General features: G+C 41.2%; 1 protein-coding gene across 1 annotated transcript; it reads left to right on the top strand.

Moving 5' to 3' along the window:
• Positions 1 to 1260: 1260 nt before the first annotated feature.
• Positions 1261 to 8928, top strand: LOC143962249 (uncharacterized). The gene is made up of 3 exons (XM_077471570.1): positions 1261 to 1852; positions 4712 to 5230; positions 8903 to 8928. Exons 1-3 carry the CDS (start codon positions 1270 to 1272, stop codon positions 8926 to 8928), a joined length of 1128 nt encoding a protein of 375 aa, XP_077327696.1. The 5' UTR covers positions 1261 to 1269.
• Positions 8929 to 12724: the final 3796 nt, after the last annotated feature.

Here is a 12724-nt window from a genome sequence, read left to right as displayed (position 1 = left end):
GGTAAGTGTCACTATTTTAAAAGTCAGCAGCTGCAGTATTTGTAGCTGCTGGCTTTTAAAAAAAATAAAAAAATGCCGAGTCCTGGTGGACTCCCGCTTTAAGTGGAAAAAGATTGCTGACCCCTGATTTATACTGAGATTAAATTGCACACAGGTGGATGCTATTTACTAATTAGGTGACTTTTGAGGGCAATTGGTTCCACTAGATTTTAGTTGGGGTATCAGAGTAAGTGCCGGTTTACACTATTGCGATGCCAGACATTGCATGTAATTCACAGCGCCACTGCTGTTCACATTACATGCGATGTCTGTGCGGTGCGATGTCAGCCACACAGATAGTATGGCAGATATCACACCGCATTCGGTCCAAACACTCACAGGACCCTTTTTTCTGTTTGGACCAGAATTGGATTGCATGTGTGTTCACACATATGCGATCCGATTCATGTCTGAACTTTAAGTTCGCAGTGCGATATGCGAGCTGAAATGGGGGTGTCGTTAACATATAATGACACTCCCCAGCAGTTCGCATATGGCAGTGTGAACTGCTGTTCGTGTCGGGTGCGATGCGTGCCGCAGTTGATTTGCAGGGTTCTCGCATCGCACTAGTGTGAACTGGCACTTAAGGGGGCTGAATACAAATGCACGCCACACTTTTCAGATATTTATGTGTAAAAAATTGGAAAACCATTTATCATTTTCCTTCCACTTCACTTTTGTGTTGGTCTATCACATAAAATCCCAATAAAATACATTTAAGTTTTTGGTTGTAACATGACAAAATGTGGAAAATGAATACTTTTTTAAGGCACTGTATCCTCCCAATCACATCAACAGAAATTATTATTATTTTTTTTTTGCTTAGATAAGAAACAGGAAGAGCTCTCCATCCTTCGCCTTCGATTTTTCGAACAAACATTTTCTAATAAAATTCTAAACATGTATGGTCAGCTTTTTAGATTAACCTCCTTAGTGGTATTCCTGAGTGTGGCTCGGGGTGAATTTTCAGTACCAAAAGCGGTAACCACAAGCAACACTCGGGATCTCGTCGCAGGATCCAGGCAAAGTTACTTACCTTGTCCCCAGGATCCTGCGATATCCTCCCACTCTGTTTGCAAGCTGTGTCTGCGCTCGATGTATCACAGCACCAAGCTCCGTTCCCTGCGAGCATTGCGACGAATGGGGACGGAGCACGGCGCCAAATTCAAAAAGTTAAAAACGCACAATACATACAGTATGTTCGGTTCCCAGCATTAACCGGGGGCCCGCATGGGACAGGGCAGAGGGCTCTTTGCCTGTGCATTTTCTCTCCTTTCTCTCAGCAGGGCTATTGGTGCAATATCCCTTAGCAACAAGCCGTCATTGGAGGAATTTGGCGGGCTGTTTCTTCACGCCTATGACTGCTTATATAAGCCGGACGCTACCTCAGCTTCACAGCCACCTGAAGAGGACCAGTTTGCGCTCAGGTGTACAGTTAGAATGGAGTCTCTCCTTCGTCAGCTTCTGGAAAAAGCAGAAAGCTCGGGCGGTGAGGAGTGGCTGAGGCACTGCTTAGCTGAAGACCCTCCTGCTTTTTCTTCTCTCCCTGCCTGTCTGACGCCCATGCCGAACATTATGGAGGAACACAGGAATTCTCCTTCAGCTGGCAACTCCCGCACACCTGTAGGAAAAGGAAAGAAGCAGAAAAAGTCGGCAGCCCCTGCTGTTCCTTATTCTAAGGAAGATTCTTTCACTTCTACTTCTCGTTCCAGGTATCTTAAAGATGCTGCAACTTTATCCTCCTCATCCTCCATTCCAGAAACCAGCGCTGCAGCTCCTTTGGGACAGAATGCTGTGTCAGATATTCCGCCTGGTGAGAATCCTGTTTCTTCTTTACCTGACTTAATTGTTATCCTTAATTCATTAGCAAATGCTTTTACTAGCCTGTCAGAAGGGGAACAAGGATCTCCCTCTCCCTCTCTCATTGCCAGGGCTCTGTTTGCAAGCGCTGGCAGTTCTTTTCAGAATAGACAGCAATTAAACAATGTTTCAGTTCAAACAACTATCCCTGTACAGGAGACACTGCCTTCTGGTACCTTACAAGGGGCACATTTATTTGGTGCAGCTCAGGAGACACAGCCTGCTGGTGCTCCTATTAATACTATGTCAGGTGTACAGTCTTCTGATACTTTTTCCTATAATTTGCAGCCAGGTGCACAGTATTCTGGTGCAGTGTCAGGTGCTCAGTATTCTGGAGCGATATTACAAAATCCTGTTAATCATTTGAATATCAGTACTGCTCCCCCTATTGGTGTAAGGGAAGATGTGCAGCCTTTGCTTGCTTCAGGTGCACAAAATATTGGTGCTTATCAAGATGGTACTGGATTGCAGCAGTCAGTCACTGCGGATGCTTTAAAGGTTGGCCCTGTCTGGAACGCTATGCGTTCGCAGGGTAATGTTACTATTCCTATGGAGAAACAGTTTAACCCTTTAAGAACTCAGAGCATTTTAGTGAATACTGGTGGTCTTTTACAGCCTAGTTCTTGTAATAATACACCTTGTCAAGTAGCAGAAGCTTGTATGAAAGAGGCACTTCCGTGCGAAATCTCCCCGTTAGGTTTCCACTTGTCTTCCTCAGTTAAGGAGAAAATTTGGAGAGGAGAATTTGTTGATTTATTATCCCTCCTGCCTTCTTCTAAAGAATTTCTTTCTAAATTAGATAAGAAATCAGAGGAGCGTTCAGAAGAAGATAGAAGGAGAGCAGTACCTAGAACATTCCAGAATTGGCTTCAAGCATTCTGTATTTTCGCTTCAGTTATGGGTGAAAAATTTCCAGAAAAATATTCTGGGCTATTTCAACATCTAGACATTGTTGCTGAGGCCTTTAGGCATTTCGGGGGTATTTCATGGTTTCATTATGATGAGAATTTCAGGCAGAAGCTGGCGGTACACCCTTCTCTACGTTGGGGTGTGAAAGACGTTGGCCTCTGGTTAAATCTGATGTTGCCTCCAAAACCGCAGGTGCAATTCAAAGCACCCAACTCTACTAATAATTCATTTCGCAAAGGTTTCTGCTTTGCATTCAATGAAGGACAATGCAGATTTCTGGCCAACTGTAGATACAAACACGAGTGCTCATATTGTACAGGGTCACACCCGGCTTGTAGATGTTATCGAAAGGCCTCTGCCATGTCAGGTCAGCCTCAATCCAGGGATGGGTTTTCAAAAGGCACAGACAACGGTGAAATTGTCAAACATGCTTCCTTGGCTAGAAATGTATCCAAACACCAGGATGGCGGAGCTGCTTTATAGCGGCTTCAAGCATGTTTTTTTAGTCCCTGGTTTTTCTGGGTCTGGTTGTAAGTTAGTGGACAATTTGCGTTCGGTCTTTTCACACCCAGAGGTTGTTAGGGTTAAAATTGAGAAAGAACTAACAGAGGGCAGGATTGCGGGTCCGTTCTTCTCACCCCCTTTCTCCAACTTCAGAATTTCTCCATTGGGCGTAGTTCCCAAAAAAGAGCCAGGCTCTTTTCGCCTAATACATCATTTGTCATACCCTGCTGGCGAGTCTCTTAATGATAAGGTTGCTGATTTCGATGCTTCAGTTACGTATGCTTCTTTCGATGAGGCCTTGGTTCTCCTTGAGCATTTTGGAAGGAATTCATTAATGGCCAAGGCGGATATTAAGTCTGCATTTCGTTTACTCCCAGTACACCCGCAAGGCTTTAGTTCTCTAGGTTTTCATTTTAACGGATATTTTTATTTTGATAAATGTATGCCAATGGGCTTCTCCTTATCTTGTTTTTACTTTGAGGCTTTTTCTTCTTTTCTTCAATGGGTAGTGTCTGTGGTGCATCCCGGTGCTGGTTATATTCATTATCTAGATGATTTTCTTTTCATAGGTCCACCTGAATGTTCTGTTTGCTCTGATTCTTTGTCAGCCTTCTTTGATATTTGTGAAAATTTTGGCATTCCCCTTGCCCAGGAGAAGACAGTGTTTCCATCTACTAGTCTGGAATTTTTGGGCATTGTCATTGATTCAAATGCCATGGAATTCAGATTGCCTCCATCAAAGCTTTTCAAGATTAGGTCGCTAATATCCTCTTTTCTATCTAGACGGAGAGTTCTGCTTAAAGATGTCCAATCTCTATTAGGCTTGTTTGCTTTCGCTGCAAGAGTAATTCCGGTAGCTAGGATTTTTTCTCGCCTTTTTGCTAGGGCTACAAAGGATTTAAAAAATCCTTTTTCTCATGTTACCATGTCAAAAGCCATTAAAGATGATTTAAAGGTATGGGATGAGTTCTTGTTAGGTTTTAATGGATCAACGGTATGGCAGAAAGAATTTATAGACGATTTTGAACTAGGCCTTTTTACCGACGCTTCAGGTTCTATAGGCTTTGGTGCCTTCCTGGCAGGTCATTGGTGTGCTTCAAAGTGGCACACATCTTGGAGGATTCCTGACATTGCGCGTAACCTAGTCTTGTTAGAATTATTCCCAGTAGTGGTGGCGGTAGTTATTTGGTGTGATTTGTTTAAAAATCGGAGAGTTTTAATTCACACGGATAATAAAGGTGTCCTATTCGCGATTAATTGTTTATCTTCTAAGTCTGATTTTGTAATCAAATTGCTTCGTTTCTTAGTTCTCCATTGTATGAAATATAATATTTGGCTTAAGGCTAAACATTTACCAGGTGTAAGCAATAGCATTGCAGACTCGTTATCTCGTCTTCAGTTTTCCAGGTTCCACGAATTGGCTCCGGAGGCAGACCCAATTGGCTCCCAATGCCCGGAATTCCTCTGGGGCTTGATTTGGGATTAATCTCCGCCAATTTAAAGAACTCCGTTTCACTGAGAACGTGGGAGGACTATCTGCGAGCATGGTCGAGATGGGATAGTTTCTGCTCTACATACAATTTAAGTATTGCCAGTTGTAATGCTTACACAGCTCTGTCTTTTGTTATTTTTTTAATCCATTCTAACCTTAGTGCAGCTTCTATACATAAAATTTTGGCCGGGGTTTCCTTCTTTCTAAAATTTTTTGACCTTCCGGCCTTGTCTTCTTTCTATACAGTACGTCAGGTATTGAAAGGTTTTAGGCGTTCCCATTTGGTTAGAGATGGTAGGAGACCCATTTCTATTGATCTTTTGGTTAAATTAATTCAGACTTTGCCTTCAGTATGCTATTCCCCTTATGAAATTTTATTATTTAACGCAGCTTTTTCTTTGGCATTTTTTGGTGCTTTACGGCTGGGTGAGTTTTCCGCCTCAAATAAGGCTTCATGCGCTATCCTGTTAGATAGTGATGTGTTTGTTTCTTCAGATTCTATCACTATATGCATCAGAAGATCAAAAACCGATCAGGTTGGTAAGGGACGCATGATTAAGTTGGGTCGGGCAGGGTATATTCCTATCTGCCCGGTCCAAAATAATTTAAATTTTATCGCCTTTAGACCTTTCTTTCACGGGTCATTCTTTATTCACAATGACCTGTCTCCTCTTACTCGTTATCAATTTTCTTCTGTCCTTTCTTCTTGTCTAAAAACCCTTGGTTTGTCAGGCTTTTATTTCTCATTTCACTCCTTCAGAATAGGGGCTGCCACTGCTGCTAACTCTATGGGTTTTTCTTCTGAGGAGGTTCAGAGGTTGGGTCGTTGGGACAGTGTTAGATATAAGTCTTACATTCGACCTGAGTTAGTTACTAATTAAGTTTCTTTTCAGATTTTCCTAGGTTCAAGGTCTGGATTATAGGCCATTCATTTATTCATTGGGCCTACAAAAGAGCCGAAACACGGAATTTCGAAAAGACTTTGGGTTTTAAGGTTCATGCTTTGCAAATTTTTTGGCATGGTGTTAGGGGGTTACGTTGGAAAGATGTAAGAAATGAATTAATTTATTTAAATAATGTTTGGCCCAGCCTGGATCTATTAATAATCCACGCTGGGGCAAATGATATTGGTAAAGTTAAAACTTGGAATCTTTTATGTGAGATGAAACAGGATCTCTTTTCGTTTAAGGTCCTTTTTCCATCCGCAATTATCGCTTTTTCTGAGATGATTCCTAGGTTACTTTGGTCCCCCTCTAGCAATTTGTTTTATCTAGACAAGATTTGTAGACGCTTAAATAGGACCATTCATAATTTTTTGGTTTCTTCCAATAACTTATCCTATCGCCACGTTGAGTTGGAAGGTTTTATCTCAGGTCTCTATAGATCAGACTTGGTACATTTGTCGGACATAGGTCTGGACATTTTCAATGTAGGTTTGCAGAATATGATAGAGAAAGCCACGGTGTTGGGGGGGCCTCAGCGTTTTGTTTCACAATTGGCTTCGGCCGGTGGGGTTCGTCTTCCAGTATAAGTCTGGAAGGACATGGTGATTGAGATCTGGTATTGGATCATTTTGTTAATTTTGAAATTTAATTCTATGCTGAAAGCTGATTTTTTAGTTAATGTGAATGTAGCTAATTTGGGTTACCCCTTGAATAAACACCGTGGACATTTATGACCAAATATACTGTGTGTCAGTTTCATTTATTTATTATTAGCTACTCTGTACTGTCCCATGTTCGGTTCCCGGCATTAACCGGGGGCCCGCATGGGACAGGGCAGAGGGCTCTTTGCCTGTGCATTTTCTCTCCTTTCTCTCAGCAGGGCTATTGGCGCAATATCCCTTAGCAACAAGCCGTCATTGGAGGAATTTGGCGGGCTGTTTCTTCGCGCCTATGACTGCTTATATAAGCCGGACGCTACCTCAGCTTCACAGCCACCTGAAGAGGACCAGTTTGCGCTCCCACCCCCCCTCCCTATTTTTATGATTGTTTAGTCACGGTGATATTCAGTGGGGGTTCGTCTTCCAGTATAAGTCTGGAAGGACATGGTGATTGAGATCTGGTATTGGATCATTTTGTTAATTTTGAAATTTAATTCTATGCTGAAAGCTGATTTTTTAGTTAATGTGAATGTAGCTAATTTGGGTTACCCCTTGAATAAACACCGTGGCCATTTATGACCAAATATACTGTGTGTCAGTTTCATTTATTTATTATTAGCTACTCTGTACTGTCCCATGTACAGTACTGTATCAAATCATTTCACCTCCCTTTTGTTCCTAGTGGTTTGTCCAGTGCCCTGTATGCAGTTTTATATTATAAATACTGTTCTTTCTGCCTGGAAACTGGAAATTGTCCATAGCAACCAAAAAGCATCCCTTTACATCAAAAGCAGTTTTAGACCAGCTAGAAAAAAGTGATAATAAATTAGAATCACTTGCAGAATTGAGCGATAGCGATTTGTGGAGAGATCCGTCATCAAACACTGAAAGTAACGACAGCGACAATTCTGCAACTGAACAAATTTCAGTGTTTTTGATTTGAATATGTTTTATTATTATTATATTAATATTTGTTATAATTATTTATAGTCATTTATTATATTATAATATAATTTATAATTCATGATTTCGTGGTTCAAACTTTATCATACCCGGGATGACTACTAGACTCTGGTTTGGACAGGTTTAAGTGAGTTATTCCTAAAAATTACAGGCCTACAATATAAAACGCCAAATTTCCATGCAAAACATTGTACCCCTTTGAGCATCAAAAATCTGAAATAATCATACAGCCAGGGAGGTTAACATACACATTAACTGGTCAGGATGCATAAACAGTGATCACCCCTGAAAGCAGATTGAGCTTCACTTTAGTCAATTAGGCCCATAGGGTTCTATTTTACACATAAAGTTTTTTTTGTTATGTGGTCAATTTAAATAGAAATGGCAGTTCTCAATGTTGATTGATAGTTCTGCTGTATTAAGAATGTAAAAAAACTGTATGCAAAAATGTAACTTTTGTCAGCATATCTGTATAATCCATCAAGCATCTGAAGTGTAGCATGGAATCGTCTGGTTTTCAAAGTCACAAGAGCCTCCCAGTGAGGTGTCACCTACTTATTGCTGGTTCTAGGCACCATTCATGCCTTGCCACACACAGACCCCTGTCGTCACCAGCCCCCCCCCCCCGATCCCCTCTTATATGTGAGTGCAGGACCTGTCAGAGGAGGAGGGGTGGCTGATCCTCCAAACTTGTCAAGTGTTGGTACAAGAGATTAATAGTGACATGCCCAGGTAAACGGGTTCTTTAATACTGTTAAAAGCCTGACAATTCCTGGGGAAGGAATCAGCCACTTACGCCTGTTATGCATACATCTGGAGGCTGTAACCTGAGCGGTGTGCATGCTGCTATTGTGTACAGTACGGCTCAGTCAATAGTCAGCTATAGGGAGACACACTCACCATTGGCCTGTATGGGGCCTGGTATGGTGGTGACAAGAACACACATGTTCTCCTGTATCCTTCTCAGCCCCCATACACAGTTATCAGAGTGCAGATCTGAGATAAGCCTAGAGAGACAACAGCTCAATGCTCTGGCACCTTTCCTCTGCTGTCTTTTATGAGGGGATGCAGTACATGGAGGAGCAGAAGAGTGCTAAATGCTAGGCTTTCTTTTACCTTAAGGTGTAACTCCACTTTTGTTAAGAAAAAAACAATCCCCTATGTGTGATCATCGTACATTGGTGGGAAGGGGAAGGGAAGTTCTGCTTTTACTTCACCTCTCCCCCCACCACCACTGTTGAAGGTTTTCTTTTTTTTTTCTTGGAGAGGGTACCAATTTCTGTGAGGTACCCGCTCCACTTCTGCCCAGCTCGCCCAGGTCCCCCGCACCTCCTGGGACATGTCACAGATTCCAGGAGGTTAAGGATCCATTAGGAAAGCATGCACAGTGGGAAGCCAGCTCTGAAGCCAGAAAGTCACAGCTGGTTTAGGTGAAGACAATCCTGGATCCCTGGACTGGTAAGTGCATGTTTACTAAAATTCAGCAGCTACAGTATTTTTAACTGTTATCTTTTATCTTTATTTTTCTCCAGAGCGAAGTTCCTCTTTAACCTCTTAAGCCGGCACCTGCCGGTGTTTCATCAGATTCGGCGCCTGTCAGAATTTGTAAAGGAAGTGACGTCCTGTCGCCGCCATCTTGATACACCCCACACTTGTCCATAGTAAGGATACAGTGAGAAAGTGGCAAGCAGACATCTTGTTACACCCGCCGGTGTCTGGCAGTTCACATTAATTTTAACTACTAAACAGAGCTTATATAGTGACATTCAGTGTTTTTAAATCCATTTGACTGTTTTGATGTTGAATTGTAAAAGCAGCGGCAAGCTTGCTGATCTCACAGGTTTGCTGATCTGACAGAACAACTCTGATTTTACAATTCAACATCAAAACAGTCATACGGATTTCCAAATACTGTATTTCACTATATGCAGTAAGCTCCACTGAGTGGTAAAAATAAGTGTGAAATGCCAGACTCTGTTGGGTGTAACAAGATGTCCGCTTGCCACCTTTTCACTGTATCCTTACTGTGGACGAGTGCAGGGTGTAGCAAGATGGCAGCAAGTAAGCCACTGGTAACATGCTCTTGGCACAGCTCTGTCAGCGCTCTTGCATGCAAATATGCGGCCACTTGGCAGCAAGGCTCAGTCACCAAGCGGCCACATATTTGTGTGCACTCAGCCTGAAGAGGTTAGGAAAGTTTGTTGCAGAGTCCTGCCTGTTTCTGCTCTGAAGGAAAAGCTATTTGTTGTTTGCAATGTGAATCTGAATGGGAGTGATGTTTCATTTATTATTCAGCTGGTGCACTGGCAGTATTCTAATGAGATAAGCTGCAGGATCTGCATCCCTTTAGAAGTGACTAACCCTTTGATAGCATCTAAAAAAACAAAAATGTTGTTGCAGAGGATGCCTAAAATCTGTCTTGTATCTGAGTGCAGACTTCTGGGAAAATCAGTGAGCCAATCACACAAGCAGGAAATTACATTTCTGGGGAAGTTCTGTGTACCAGCTGTGTACAGAAGAATTCCAGGTTGCCTTATTGCATTGAATTTTACAAAAAAAATGACAGGAAAATAAAAGGTAATTTTCAATAATATGCCCTATCATTTTTAATATACTTTTTGCTATATTTTTTTCCTGAGAAAATAGAATTACCCTTTAATGCATTCTCTGCATTAAGTTAAAAAATGTCCCGATACATTTCTATGCCCCTCTGTCCCCAAACACTTACCTGCGGTCCCTTGTCACCACTTCTCCATCCTGAGGACAGTGCTGTGCCTCTCTCTCCGTGTGCACTCTCCTTGTGTTAGAAATCATTACAGTGGGATCGATTTACTAAAACAGTAACATGTAATCACTTTGGGTTTGGGTTACTAAAGGAGTCAATTATGGTTATTTTGCAGATTACATTTTTATTTATCTATGTGAATGAGGTCGACTAGGTGAAAATGTACTTTTCAAAGGATACCCAATCATCCTAAAGGAAATATATAAAAAAAAAAAAAAAAAAAAAAAGATTTTGCTCAAATATGATTGGAGAATTGAAGTCAGTCAGCACAGTTTTGCCTCAATCACTAAGCTAAGTGCATTTTCACTTTGAAGGCGAATTCAAGGCCAACCTATGTGTGTGATTATATTTCATCAGTAATCCATAAATCTTGAACAAGCAAAAATATTGTTGTTGTTTTCTCTTTCCACATGATTGGGTATTCTTTTCTTAATTTCACTTAATTTCACCTAATTTGCATATCTAAGTGAAAATTCTCTTTGAAAAGCAAACATGCTTTACTCGTTTAGTATATCCAATTATGAATATCCAATTATGTACGAGCACCCAAAACCAAGAGGCCAAAGTACGCCCTGCCCATGAACTGTGTGTGAGCTACTTCATCAGCAGCACTTCCTGTCCTCTTTGCTCCTTCCTGCCCTCCTTCCTGCTAAAGAACCCAAGGTGTCCACCTCTACTACCCACACCTTCACACAGTGCCGATTTTATAATGGGTCAAAAGGGTCAACTTCAATGGTCCGACTGACAGGAGGGGGCCCCATCCATACAAAAATAATATTAAACGAAATAAAATGATAAAAAAATAATAATATAAAATATATAATAATAAAAAAACAACTTTTTTTTATTAAATGTATCTTGGGAGGTAATATTTTGCCAGCCATCATCTGTAAAAGTGTTTACTCTACAATGGTATATTGTATCTTTTTTAAAAACAAATTTTGGTAGCTCAAGTGAACCACACAGAGCATGTACGCTCTTAAGGAAGGTTTGCTGATGACTGCACGTGTGTGCATGCATGACCTCAGAATAACTTGTCATTCATTTTGAAAATGTGTGACTGTCATTGAGAATGTAAACCAACTCTGTGTATGAGGGGCCCCCCAAAGCTGAAGTCCCCAGGGCCCCCAAGGTCTAAATCTGGCCCTACCTCCACCCAGCCCTGTGTGTAAGGGGTGTTAAAGGGACCCTTTTGCCTGAGCATCTAAGCTCCAAAAATGTTTAGTCATGAATGGGTTTAACAATTAATATACAGACCACGGTCATTTGGCTCTTTTTGATTCATATTGCTTTGTCTTCCTTATGACTGTTTTCATATGTAGTGCCATCTCAATATGTACTTTGGTATATGAAATCATTTATGGCTTTGTAAACCTCATATAATTTGTTTAATCTGCTGTTTGCTTCTTTTTCAATAAAAATAAAAATTAAACCTTAATATACAGACCATTGCCTAACAAAAAAAAGATGTTGTACACATGGAAGCCTCTCCAAGCCAATGCAAAGCAATAAAGCCTAAATCGAGGACCGCAGGGAAGTAGTGCCTTCTAACTCTGCTGCCCATGTTGCCAATGCTGCTGAAGTATACAATCTTATTGTTGTAAATCACTTTCAATAATTCATAATTCAATACATAATTAGTTACATTGTAAATGGACATCACTTGGTATGCGCCTTTCAACCTTTTACAACATTTGGGGAACCCTGGCATGAAAACTCCTGCTGCATCCTTCATTGAAACATATACCAATCTATGGTGTCCATGTGAGGAGGAATGACAGTATTAAGACCAGCGGAGTCACCATTCACAAAAGCCCTTAGGTGAGTATTAATGATTTTTACAGCCGCAGTAGTCTATTTTCTTTCCTGGTTGTGAAGTTCAAATCCTTGTCGCCCTTTGCCTCTCTCTTTGTTTAGTCTGGTGGGAAGCTGTCCTATATCCGCAGCATTCATATCTGTGACTGGCTCCATTCTGTCACTTCCATCAACAAACAGCAGTAGAACCAGCACTGGAGGGGAATTTTAATGGAGATGGATGTGCAGGGTGAGGAAGGCCCACTAGATTAAAGGCTGGGTACCAAACGTACCTTAATCGTGGTGGATGGAGCTAGATTGACAGCTACTTTCCTTTTGTCATAACACACTATTTATTTGAAGGACCATTATACACCCAATGTCTGATAACTACAGTTCAGACAGGTGTGGACAACAATCAAGCCATCTACGAGAGTAAATAGCATCTAAAACTGTCCATCCTAAGGACACCAAAGTAACAAGAACGTCTGGTGGTCTCTGTTAAGAATTTTCAGCTTTTCCCTCATTCTTTCATTGGAATCTAGATAAGTATATTGTTGAAATCACAGCACAGGCTTATGCATATGCATGGCCAAATCTGATACAGGCACAGGTTAGACATCAGGTTTCTATGTTGAAGATCATATTATAAACTTAGGGCAGCAGTTTGGTTACATGGACAATACTATGACCTTGTACTGCGGGAGCCAAGTCAGTTTTATCTAGATTGTATCTACATTTTGTATGTTTTATCATTTTTGTGTTCCAGTTTCCA

Source organism: Lithobates pipiens, unplaced genomic scaffold, assembly GCF_037356315.1.
Source record: "Lithobates pipiens isolate NorthernLeopardFrog02 unplaced genomic scaffold, aLitPip1_a1.2 Scaffold_8, whole genome shotgun sequence".
NCBI classification, from domain to species: Eukaryota; Metazoa; Chordata; class Amphibia; order Anura; family Ranidae; genus Lithobates; species Lithobates pipiens.
Note: the sequence above shows the minus strand (reverse complement) of the source record. Positions and strands in the feature narration are given on the sequence as shown.

Coding starts and splice junctions, on each gene's coding strand:
- LOC143962249 (XM_077471570.1), top strand. CDS start 1,270: ATGGGACAGGGCAGAGGGCTCTTTGCCTGTGCATTTTCTCTCCTTTCT. Junction 1,853..4,711: donor TGTGTCAGATATTCCGCCTG/GTGAGAATCCTG, acceptor TCTCGTCTTCAG/TTTTCCAGGTTCCACGAATT. Junction 5,231..8,902: donor TTTTGGTGCTTTACGGCTGG/GTGAGTTTTCCG, acceptor ATTTTTCTCCAG/AGCGAAGTTCCTCTTTAACC.